Here is a 12,579-nt window from a genome sequence, read left to right on the forward strand (position 1 = left end):
AATGTAAGAATAGCCATACCGGGTCAGACCAAAGGTCCATCTAGCCCAATATCCTGTCTTCCAAGAGTGGCCAGAGCCAGGTATCCATGAAGACAGGTAACCATCAAGAGAACAGAACAGGTCATTATCAAGAGCTCCCTGTCACGCATTCCCAGCTTCTTACAAACAGAGCCTAAGGACATCATTCCTGCCTATCCTGGCTCACTGCCACTGATGGACCTATATTCCACCAATATATCTAGCCCTTTTTCGAACAACATTTGCCGGCAATGGAGTTCCACAGGTTGACTGCATTGCATGAAGAAATACTTCTATTTGTTTAAAAGCTGCTACCTATTAAAGGAAGGAAATGAGAACAACAGGCAGGTTGCTGCACTCACAAGCTCTACCCCACTGGGTAGGGAGAATGTGAACACCATTGACATGAATGGAGCAGTTACATTTCAGAGCCTTGGAATCTATAAAATGGATGTGTACAGCCCCTTCCCTCCTACCTCCCCCTAATTTCACAAAACATTACAACAGAACACCAGCTCTGCTGCGGTGAAGATTAGGCCGATTGTCTTGAAAGTTGCAGTGTGTCATGGGACTACAGGGTAGTGTTTGTGATCCAAATAGGGAGTTATTTGTATAAGAGGTTCCCCCCACCTGCCAAAAAAAAAATTCTCAAAGTTCACAGATTCTGCAAATTGTAAAACCTGTGCTGGGCAGAAAGCAAATAACAACATGTAAATCCATTGTTTATAGTCAAGCCCTTTGGTACAATCGCATTTGCTCTGATCCAACTGACAGAGACCAAAAACTACAAGAACTTTACCAAATATTCATAAACCTGAATTACCCACCAGGAGAAGTAAAAAAACAAATCAACAGGGCCAGACACATACCCAGAGACCAGCTACTCCAAGATCGGCCCAAAAAAGCCAAGAACAGAACACCACTGGTCATCACCTGCAGCCCCCAACTCCAACCACTGCAACGAATTATCGAAGACCTACAACCTATCCTTAATCAGCATGCCACACTCCAGAAGGCCCTAGGTGACAGACAACCTCCCAACCTTATGAGGATTCTAACCAACAGCCACAGTCTATACCACAGGAATACCAGTCCTGGGACTTTTCCTTGCAACAAAGCCCACTGCCAGCTTTGTCCACATATCTATGCTGGCGATACCATCACTGGACCTAACCAGGTTATTCACAGAATCACGGGCACATTCTCATGTTCCTCAACTAACATCATATATGCCATCGTGCCAACAATGCCCAGATGCTCTGTATATTGGACAGACTTCAAACTCTCTCAGACAAACAGGTAATGGGCACAAAACAGACATCAAAACATTCCTGATCCACAAATCAGTTAGTCTACATTTTAATGGAATGGGCCATTCTGTTAATGACTTAAGAGTTTGCGTCTTATTGAAGAAGAATTTTCAGTCTGCTTCAGAAAGAGAAGCTGCTGAACTCTCTTTCATATTCAAATTTGACACATTAACACATGGTTTGAACCGGGATGCAAATTTTCTGGAACATTATAGGGGCTCTTTGGCACACTTGGCTTAATCTAATTCTTGACACCGCACCCCTCTGCTCTCTGATTTGCTCACCTTGATAATGTTTTTCTGATTTGTCAACTTTAATTACTGTTTTGGTTCTCTGTGCTTTAAATATTGAGTCTGTTCTGGTCTGGCTATGGTCTGAAGAAGTGGGTCTGTCCCACGAAAGCTCACCTAATAAATTATTTTGTTAGTCTTTAAAGTGCTACTGAACTGCTTTTTTGTTTTGATAGTATATAGACTAGCACAGCTCCCTCACTGTTACTATTCAACATGTAAATGTTTGGGAAAAATCTGCCTCACTTAAGGGGTTTTAATTTGGGTTTTTGGGAGGGAAATGTAATCTGAGTACAGCAGGTAGTGCACAAGAAGCTCAAATTATTTCTGGAAAAAAAAACCCTTACACATTTAAATACTTGGCTTTATGGGGGAGGTGACTGGGGTAAGAGGAGTGTGCATCTGCAGCAAGGGGATATGATGGAGAAGCAGATCAGTGGGAGTGAATAGGAGGAAGCAAGGCAGAGAATGTATATGAAGGGTAGCAGTGGAAATGAGGGGTTTAGAAGTTGGGAGCCTGTCAACCCCAAATTACCCCTTTCTGTGTATATCACTGGAGTGCTGCCCCATCTGCTGAATCTGAATCCCTTCTTCCCGCCTACTGTTTATTAAGGGATTTTGGGGCCCTTGCCACTCTTTGGACTCTCTGCTCACCATGTAAGCTATGATCCGGGTGGACAGCACCTACAGATAAACTAAATATCTAAAATTTGGAAGATGAACAGTTAAGGTATATATCACCCCATTGTGGGGGGACTGCCAGGGAAGTCTCGCTAAAATAGGGACAACATGAAGTGCCACCTGGGACTGAGTAGTTGAGGAGAGAGCCCAGTTCAATATGCAGCTCAGGCTACATAACCAAGGTAGCTTGTAGCCTTTCAATAAGCCACTGTGTGGGCTATGTGTATACAGCAGCACAAGACCACAAGGAACCGCTTCTTTTATGTTAATGGCTTCAGTGGGACGGGAAGGGAGACTGGATATATTGCTAAGAGAGTAGGAGGGCACGCTACGTGTTACAGGGAATGGTGGAGCAAGGGGTGGAAAAGCAGAGAGACACACCAAGTCTTCTCTCACAAAACTGAAGCTGTGGTAACCACCAAGTAATAAAACATATGGGGGACATGCCGAGAGTAAGGTTTCTCTCACTAGTCCTGTCAGCAACTATACATTATGACTATGTCAAAGGATTCACTCTTCTGTGTCTCAGTTTCCCACCTGTAAAATAGGAATGATGTAAAGTTCTTTGAGAGCTACCTACAAAAAACACTATATGAAAGCTAGCTTCTTCTGCTTACTAACTTGTCACAGTAGCATACGTAATACAAACCTCAATGGACTATGTTTACACAGCAGATTATTTTGGTATAATAAATGCTGTGAATAATCCACTTCCCTGAACAACAAGTATCAAAGTGTAAACATGTTAGTTTGTATCTACTTTTGTGGACAAAAACCCACTTTGTCAGATGTCACTTAAAATGGGATCTGATGAAGTGGGTTTTAGCCCACGAAAGCTTATGCCCAAGTAAATGTTCATCTTTACGGTCCCCCCTTGTTCTTTTATCCCTAAGCGATGTATGTTACACTGACTTAAGTGACAGTTTAAACAGTTTACCCACCAACATAGCTTCCACCTCTCACAGAGGCAGGAGTTATTAATCTGAGAGTTCTCTCACATTGGCACAGTATCTTCACGAGACGTGCTACAAATGCGCTGCTGAAAATGATGTAGTTCTCATAACTAAAGATATCTAGACAACTATTAACGGCCAACAAACCATGTTCTGAAAGGACAAGAGCTGTCACCAGCAACCTTAATTCTGCATTCACAAAGTTTTTGCCATTTACTCACAAAAGGAGCTGTTCCTACTCATTCATCCTTAATGTGGGAGAAAAGATCAAGGAGGAGTTCTAAGTCTTCTTCCTGAATGCTTAGAGGGTGCTGGGTAGAGAAGGAAGATGACAGGTTCCCACTCATGGGTCACTGACATCAGCTATGTGGGTCCCACACCACCATTCAGCATCCTTTTGATACCTCACAAGGGTTATGCAGCATGGGAACAGTTCTGAGATCAACTCTCTGATCACTAAGCGTCTCAGCTCACATCCACCGCCCATCAATCCAATAAGCTTCATGCAACCTACACAACTCAAAAAATGAAGCATGAGAACCACTGGTTTTTCAAGATGAAGAGTTACTCGATTACTATTCTTGAAATAAGAAGGTTCCACAGTATTGACAAAATAGTAACATTTAGTGACTATGGTCCAGATTTGGCAAAGCACTAGAGCACATCTTAAGTGCACTGCTGAGTTGGGACCTGACCAATCTATTTACTATGTGATACTGTTTTTTCCATGTAAAGAAAATCTACCTTAATCTATCTCCATGATATTAATAGACAAAATGAAGCGTGCACACACTATATTTAATAAATCAACATGTTTTACATGGGCTAAATGTTATACAAGACTCTTAAAATGTGTTTATTAAGACAGCCAAGTTACCTTGTTACAACAGATGCTTGATTATCCATCATCCCTGGGAAACAGGGATTGCTGGATAAACAAATTTTCCAATTAGTCATGTGGGGCCACTCGGCTGACCCACTCAGCTGACCCTGGAGGGTGAGACCATCCCACAGCTGCTGGCCCCAGCCAGGAAACCAGATCAAGCAGGTGGCCCTTCTCTACTAGCCTCAGCAGCAGCTGGCACCACTCATGTGCCAGGTAACAGAATTTGCCAGCTATCCAAGTGCCAGATAACATGGCTTTTACTGTGTAAAAATTTGCTTGTATCATAGTTTCACTTACCTAAGAACAGCAATCTCTTGGACTGTAATAGCTCTTTTATCTTTGGTGCCCATGTAGGAAAATATATTTGGCTTAACTCTTAAAGAAGAAAAAAAAACAACAGTGATGACACTGAAAAAGACCCAACCTCCACACAATTAGGTCAAAGATAAATTGTAATTTCACTAGCATATTAGATACAGAAAACTAAATTAATGCAACATTTTTAAAATATTTATATTATTGTATATGATATTATTATAAGGCAAGAAAATGATCATGTATTTTGTAAGCATATGGACTAGAGCCTTGGAGTCACAAACACCTTGGGAATGGAAGTTGTTCATAACTCTGAACAAAATGATATGGTTGTTCTTTCAAAAGTCACATCTGTGCGTTGACTTAACTCAGCTTTGAAACTTTACTACGCAAAAGAAAAATGCTTTTAACTATCTTAATTTAAATGAAACAAGTACAGAAAGTTTCCTTATTTTGCCAAATCTTTTTTAAACTGTCCCTTTATTTTGTTTAGTTCATGTTTAATGCAATATTATACTATACAGTATTTGCCTCCCCCCCCCTTTTTTTTTTTTGGTTGTCTCTGCTACTTGATTGTGCACTTCCAGTTCCAAATAAGGTGTGGGGTTGAACAGTCAGTTTGAGACTCTGGTGTTTGTAACTCTGAGGTCCTACTTTGCTGCCTATACAAAAGAGGACTCCTTTGATAGTTATAATCACTGTTACTTTGAATATTTTGCTGCTTGTGTGTGTATATAAAGTAAAAACATTCAGTGTAATAATGGACAGCAATCACTATTTGTAAAACACTGCTTTTTTCTGTGTGACATTCAGACTGCATTTGTCTCTACATGCAGCTAACTGAATACTGAACAGTCATGTAAGCACAAAGTTATGTCAAAACGCTGAGATGTCCTTTGACACCTTATATCTGATGAAGTGGGTCTCTGCCCACGAAAGCTTATGATCCAATATATCTGTTAGTCTATAAGATGCCACAGGACTTCTCATTGTTTTTGCAGATACGGACTAACACAGCTGCCTCTGATACATATTTAGGTCAGTCCAGCACTTCACTCAGGGTATGCGAAATCCACACAACAGACCAACGTAGTTAAGCTGTGGTAACCCCAGAATAGAGAGTGTTAGTCCACAGAGCAATTGTTCCCTCAAGCTATCTAACAATGCCTTTCAGGAAGATGAATTTTCAACACCATGGCTTTTGTTGGGCTAGGTAGTGTCTACACTCAAGTGCCTTAGTGGGCAGCTGCAGCACTGCAGGTAGGCTGCTGTACAGTTTCATGTATAAAAAAGCCCTGAGAATAAAGGTCAAGCCAGGACATTTTGTAGTCTTCACACAAGTTAGGAGGTAAAACATACATCTTTCCCCCAGTGAAGACCAGGCCTGAAAGTAAGCCATTTTTCATTGATGAGAACTATTTTCCTACATTTTTCCAAATGCAGCACATTTCAAATTTGACCTTCTAAACCAAAAATATTTTGCTAGATTACTGGATATACTGTGATAATATATTTGCTGAAAGGTTTTGGCACAAGGATTTCTAAGGAGAATATTTACATTATCACAAAATATTTAGCTGTGCATCTCAAAGTAACAATGATATTCTTACCTTAAAAATTTAGATAGTACATTAATAGCATCCATAGTATCCTTGTTTTCCTTGTATAATACAAAATGGCAGTAGCTTCCCCTAGATTTTGGCCAGGAATGTTTTCTTGGATCTTCAAAACAAAGAATTAAAACAAAAAAAGGGGGGGGGGGAATTTGTACATTATGTCTTTTGCAGGAGTTCATTTACTTGCAACTGCTGTTTCCATTTTCAAACAAACACACAACTCTCAATCTCTTCTATTAGCTTTCATGCACTTCTTTCTTCAGAAAATAAAGTACTGAATGACAAAAGTTGGTCCAGTAAAAGACATTACCTCACCCACGTTCTCTCTGGAAAAGAGCACTTTCTGCAGGTCCATTGTGGTGTAAATTTATATTGCAAGAGGTTTTTTTAGATATATGACATACAAATATTACTTGGAGTTGCATGTCAAAAGAAAGCATCCTCCTGTTAAAGCATTTTCCCAGTAGTTTATTTGTAGTCACAGCCCCTAATCCTACTCTCCATGAAATCAGAGTTTTGCCCGTCATGTCACTTTCAGCAACGTCTGGCACTTTGGGTTTGATTCAATGCTGCTTAAAATAAATGGGAAGACTCCAATGGTCCTTATATCCAGACCGTAGTTTGCTCTGTATGAGGAACATAATGTTGTTTTAAGGATGACATCATTGTGGATGTAACACCAGTGCTTGAGTTATCAATCATATACAAGTTTTAAAGGCTTTGCAATTGGAAAGAATTCATTTCAAAGTGAAGTTTGGTAACCAAGTCTCACAAGGAAGTTAAATTTGGGCCAAATTCTTAAGAAGTAATTCAAACTCACCTTTTTTAAAAAAATGTGTAAAAAGTGCAAGGAAGCAAGACTGTCAAAATATTAAAAAGCTAGTATGCACAGTAACATTTTCAAAGATAAATGTGCATTATATAATCAATACTCAATCCTCCACCCATAGGCTATGTCTAGATTCAGTCTGGCTGCCACCAGCATGATTCAAATGAAGGCTCACAACATTGTAAATGGCCGCTTATTTGCATATTATTGGACGAAAACAAGCAGCGTAGACGTGGTTCTGGTGGCAAAAACCCCCTTTGTCAGCAGCCCTTTATGCCTGGGAAAAATCAGGCATAAGGGACTGTTGACAAAGGGGGGGCGGGGTTTGCCAGCAGAACCACGTCTACACTCTTGTTTTCTGCTGTGAATATGCAAATAAGCAGCCATTTTCAATGTCATGAGCCCATATTTGCATCATGCTGCCGGCAGCCAGACTGTACCTAGACACAGCCATAGAGGTCAAGAAGAGTATGTCAATGATTTAAAGGCAGTAATAGCAGCCCTTTCGGGCTGTTTGTTTTATAAAAGGCACATGAGGAAATTAAATACTAAAAATTAATAGCTTATCTAAATGAAGAAGTTTTAGGAGGTATAAAACTATCGTGTGGACATTCTTGTATAAGAGTATCTCTTTTCCTTCTATCTTAAATCCTTTCCCAAGTAACAAAAGCTAAAGAAAAATGTATTCTTATTCAATAATAAACATATCTACATGGGAGAAGTAGCGGAGGTTCTATCCATATAAAAATTTTTGTTCAAATTAATACTGCTACCAAAATATAGTCATCTCCTTTAGGGAAGGCCTAGGTTTAAAATGTTATTTATTTTCTAATCAACAAAAGCCTGAAAGAAGAGTTGATGTGTCTTCTTTAAAGAAGCAATGTCATCAGCTCTAATTGCTCATATGGAGTGCTACAATATTTGGAGAGAACATAAGTAGAGTTGTATCTATCTCCTTTGGGGAAAGAGTATCAGGAACATTTTATGCTAATCAGGGGCCATACTGGCCATCAATGTATATGCGAAGACCCCACTGAACCAAGAAATTCTTCAGCGAATTAACAGCATGATGTACATGGTCCTTATTTAAAAAAAAATAGACTAAGAGTTCATTAGCTCCTGCTTAACTCTCCTTCTGAAGTCATGAATCCTCTGACATTTCAATTTACTTTTGTACAAATTATTACTTTAATGTAGCAAATTAGGTTTAAGGAACAAAGAGTGTATTTACACAAAAATGTCATTAGAATAGTATGAGGGTAAAAAAACCCAAAGTGATTTAAAGGGAGAATCATTTCCCAGCTGAAAATTTCTCCACAATGTATGGATTGCTCAATTGTACAAACTTTCATTTGAATTTCTTTCAAAAACAGCAGCCCCAATCAAAAGCAGAGTAAGGCAACCCAGGAACCTAGGCACCCGATGGCTTTTGCTACTACAATACCATGCCCGTGCCATAGTCCCCTCCATCCCATAGGCGTGGCAGTAGGTGGAGTTCCCACTGCAAGAGAAGCAGGGATGGCAACAGAGGAACCCATAATTTTACCCCCCGCAACCAGTGTATCTACTTGTATAGGTACATTCTTCTCCTGCTGTACACAATCCCCTGCCTGAGCGGTGTTGCCGCAGCTTTCAAGAGCAATTAGTGTTGAGGTCAATGCCCCACTAAGATAAATAAGACTGTTCATGACTCTCTGAAGTATTGCTTCAGACTCTGAACGATCAGGCAGACATTGCTGCACCCCTTATTCCTGATTCATGTTTTCAAGCTTTTTATTGTAACCGTCATGGCTATTTTTTAAATGAAATCCATGAATCTTAGATCTTGAGATAAAACTCACATGACTCCAAGAACTCTAAACAAACACCTGTGAACTGAAATCCTGCCTTTTTGATCCCCAGGGGAGTTTCATCATTGATTTCAATGGGACCAGGGTCTCACCTATCACTCCTGTGCCTTAACCTAGCCCTGGTCCTAATCTTGCAAGCCACTGCATGTGGGTGAACTACTGGGTTTATACCAAGTGATGTGCAAGACAGGAGCTGCTAACCGAACGTGTGAAGGGTGCAGCTCTGATCTTGTCCCTGTCTGTCAAAACATAATGCTGCTTGCACACAGACTTTATTTTAAATACTTGTTAATTTGGCCAATGCCTTCTCTATTTAGTGTCTGAATGGATGGCATTTCATTTTACCACCATGAAATACCAACATGTCTTACCTGTTGCAGTTCTGACCTCTGTCCCAATGCATAGCATAAAGAGCACAAGAGAGCAATGTTTAATTTTTGGACTATTAAAGGGTTTTAGAGGTGAACATGCAGGTTTATGGTTATGATTGTTTATGCTGTAGACTTGTAGAGCACCCAACAATCATGGGGTTGGTGATAGTGGTTTAGATGGTTATGCGATAGAATCGTGCAGAAGCAAACACTAAATATGTGGAAAGCTTCAGTCAGAGGTACAACAAACGTCACTGTGAACAATGATGGAGAGCACTGCCAACAAGTTACTTAGGTAATAAGTCCATGCCTGAAGTATTCTAATACCACACATACAAAAACACTTGAAATTTAATGAGTAAGAAAACACTGTTACTCTCATTCTCATAAGCATACTCAATCATTCTCAGCATATAAAAGCCAATTATTAAATAATTCAAGTGTTTCTTGCCCACTGATCCCATTCAGGATTGAGATCTCATGTGTTAGTCACTGTATATATGCAAGACTTAGATATAGCCTGTGCCCCAGACAGCCTACAGTCTAGTGTAATTCTTCAAGCATTTATGCACATTGGTAGTCAGTGAACTTACATATGTAAATGTTTGCCACATCAGGGATAAGAATCTACATTTCAAAACACATTAAGTCCTACCGCATCATATGAAAATCGAAAAAATAAATTTTTTTCCTTTAGAGAAATACTTTTTCTTTTCCAATGGACACCAGTTAAAATCTTCTCAAATCCTACTTGTAAAATAACTTTTAGTTGAAGTTGTTCAACTTAATACATGCTCTTTGCTACAAAAATGGCTAAGGAATGTAAACATCAGCAGTGCAAACTGAGGAAGACTTTTATAACCCAAAGGAAAAACAGGATTTGTTTTGCGATTACTTTTATAGTTATACATATGCATAGTCCATGCATAAAGCATGCAAACATACAATTAATTTGACACAGTTGTTATGATATATCTTACACATGTAATATTTACACCAAGTTTTTGATATTTTAAATACTCCACCATGTAGTGGCAGACTTTTGTATTTGCTTAAAAGAAGGTCAAATAAAATATAATCTTATCTAAAGTAAATATGTAGTTCCTATTTAATTTGCATTAAAACATTTTGAGCCCATCTACTGGTAATGAGATATAATTTAGCTTAGATCTGTGTCCTAACTGGCTTTGGGTAAACTGAAACAAGACTAGCTAAACCAAAATACAAGCCTATCATACTTATTTAACTAAATCAGTTTATGAAAGCCCCACATCCTGAATTAAACTGGTGAAATTCTGTGTTTAGGCAAATCTTTAGACTTAAAATCCATTTACTAACTTGTCAGAGGTACCAGATTATTGGAACACAAAGCGGAAACTCCTATGCTGTCTATTCAGCACTCAGAATCAAAGAAATGTAGGCCAGAAGGGACCTTGAGAGACCATCAAGTCCAGCCCTATGAGCTGAGGCAGGACCAACCTAGGCTCTCCCTGACATTTATCTGAACTGTTCTTTTAAAACATCCAGTTCTGAGGATTCCACAACCTATTCTGGAAACCTATTCTGGAGCTTAACTACCCTGATAATTAGAGGCTTATTCTAATGTCAAAACTAACCCACCACCACTGCAGATTAAACCCATTATTTCCTGTCCTACCTTCGGTGGACATGGAAAACAATCATCGTCCTTTATGACATATTTGAAAACTTATGTTCCCTCCTGACTACTTCCTGCAGGTCCTAATACCTCTCACTTGCCATAAACCCAGCAAAACAACTTCACACTTGCTACTCATGATTTCTGATTAGTATTCTGAACAAAAAAAAAAAAAAATTTATCATACCCAATGGGTAAGCCTCATACCTGTATCACTTAGAAGTACAATAACTTGATCAATGGGTACAGAGGCATGAAACAGCCTCTAAATCCATATTATAGCCACTGCTTACCCCGAGTATTATGTAATTACTACTAAACATTTTGTTTCAAAATTGTAGTTCAACTTGGAAATCTGAAATGAGGGTGATAGTAACAAACTCACTTGCCAGTGCCTTCTTCCCAGCAGCATGGTAAGCAACGATGTATTTTTTCCCATCCCGGTCCTCAGTTTTCGTCTCTAATCCAGGAAACAAAGACTTCACTGCCTGGTGGATAATAGTTCTTTTTTGTTTAGTGTCTTCAATAACCTACATTTAACAAAGAAAATTGTCAAACAAAAATAGTTTTTCTTTGGTCATGTGCACTTATATTTTTGTTTATTCTTAATAAACAAAATCATATTTCTGTGCAGAAACTAACCTTAAGAAAACATGGTTTGACTATCCTTTAAAGCTGCGGTGTCCAATACACGTCTGCCAACCTCCACTCCATGCACATGCCCCACCACTTTGTGGGAAAATTGCGTGGCAGCCACAGAGCCCGACAGTTGCGGAGGGGTAAGAGGGGGGCCCGCACCTCCAGCCACAGCGGCTCTGGGGAGTCTCTGGCAGCTGGGGGGGCTGGTGCCTGGCTCTGTGGCTGGGGCAAAGGAGGGATGGTGCCTGACTCTGAGGAGTAGGGGAGTGTGGTGATTGGGAAAATCCTATTGGACACCACTACTTTAAAGGACACAAATTATTTTATGCAAGTGAAACACAGTGAAACCAAGATGAGTACTCACATGCATAGTTCAGTACACCTGTACATTTGCAGAATCCCATCCAAAATTTACAACTTTTCAGCACAACCTACTCTAATATAAAGATCAAACAAACTACTTTTGTACCTAACATTTAGTGCATACCTTTTCCCTGCACATACCCATCTCGTTCCCCAAAAAAAGGATATCTTAGCTAAGTCCTTCATATTGTGTTACAATTTTACCTCTATGGCAACACTGGTTTCTTTGTTCTTAAAAAGTTGGAGCTCTTCTAAATTCCGCTTGTCTTCATCTGACAAAACTGTAAATATTTCTTCTGAAGGGTCCTAATACATTAAAATAAACACAATAACTCACATAACCCAGTCAGAACAAGTCTTCATTAGTGTGTTAATTTTTTGGGGGAAAAAAATTGATTACAGAAAGCTACTCAAAATTTACCTCCACATCCACTGGCACAGAAAAGTCATCTAAATGGCTTATGCAACCATCTTTTCCTATTTCATGAACAACGAAGTCTGAGTATCTAACAGAAAAACACAGGAGATTAAAAACACAGAGAGGGAAAACTAAAGGCTTCTGTGAACAGAAAGCCATTTTCCAATATACTTTTTTCAGGTTCTAAATTAAAACTTCAGCCGTTATCTACTAAATACCTTTCTCACACCCCAAGAAAAATTACCCAGAAGACACACTAGATACTTTGGAAAGTCATCTTTAATCATCATGTAACAACTCAATATGAAAATGATACCTATTCTTCCTCTCCATCACAGAAGCACAAATGCTCATTAGCAATTTGAGATCTCAATTACCTTCTG

At 39.3% G+C, this 12,579-nt stretch overlaps 1 protein-coding gene across 2 annotated transcripts in view; it reads right to left on the reverse strand.

Annotated features, from left to right (window-relative positions):
- The window catches only part of PUS7 (pseudouridine synthase 7), a 34,968-nt gene that overhangs the window by 11,998 nt on the left and 10,391 nt on the right, over window positions 1-12,579 (reverse strand). For both annotated transcript variants that reach the window (XM_074984156.1, XM_074984155.1), the window contains 5 exons: window positions 12,200-12,284; window positions 11,983-12,084; window positions 11,162-11,306; window positions 6,064-6,175; window positions 4,436-4,513 (listed from right to left, as the gene is read on the reverse strand). In XM_074984156.1, the coding sequence (XP_074840257.1) occupies window positions 4,436-4,513; window positions 6,064-6,175; window positions 11,162-11,306; window positions 11,983-12,084; window positions 12,200-12,284 (522 nt within the window). The remainder of the gene's footprint in view (window positions 1-4,435; window positions 4,514-6,063; window positions 6,176-11,161; window positions 11,307-11,982; window positions 12,085-12,199; window positions 12,285-12,579) is intronic.

Source organism: Carettochelys insculpta, chromosome 1 (assembly GCF_033958435.1).
Source record: "Carettochelys insculpta isolate YL-2023 chromosome 1, ASM3395843v1, whole genome shotgun sequence".
In the NCBI taxonomy this organism is placed as follows: domain Eukaryota; kingdom Metazoa; phylum Chordata; order Testudines; family Carettochelyidae; genus Carettochelys; species Carettochelys insculpta.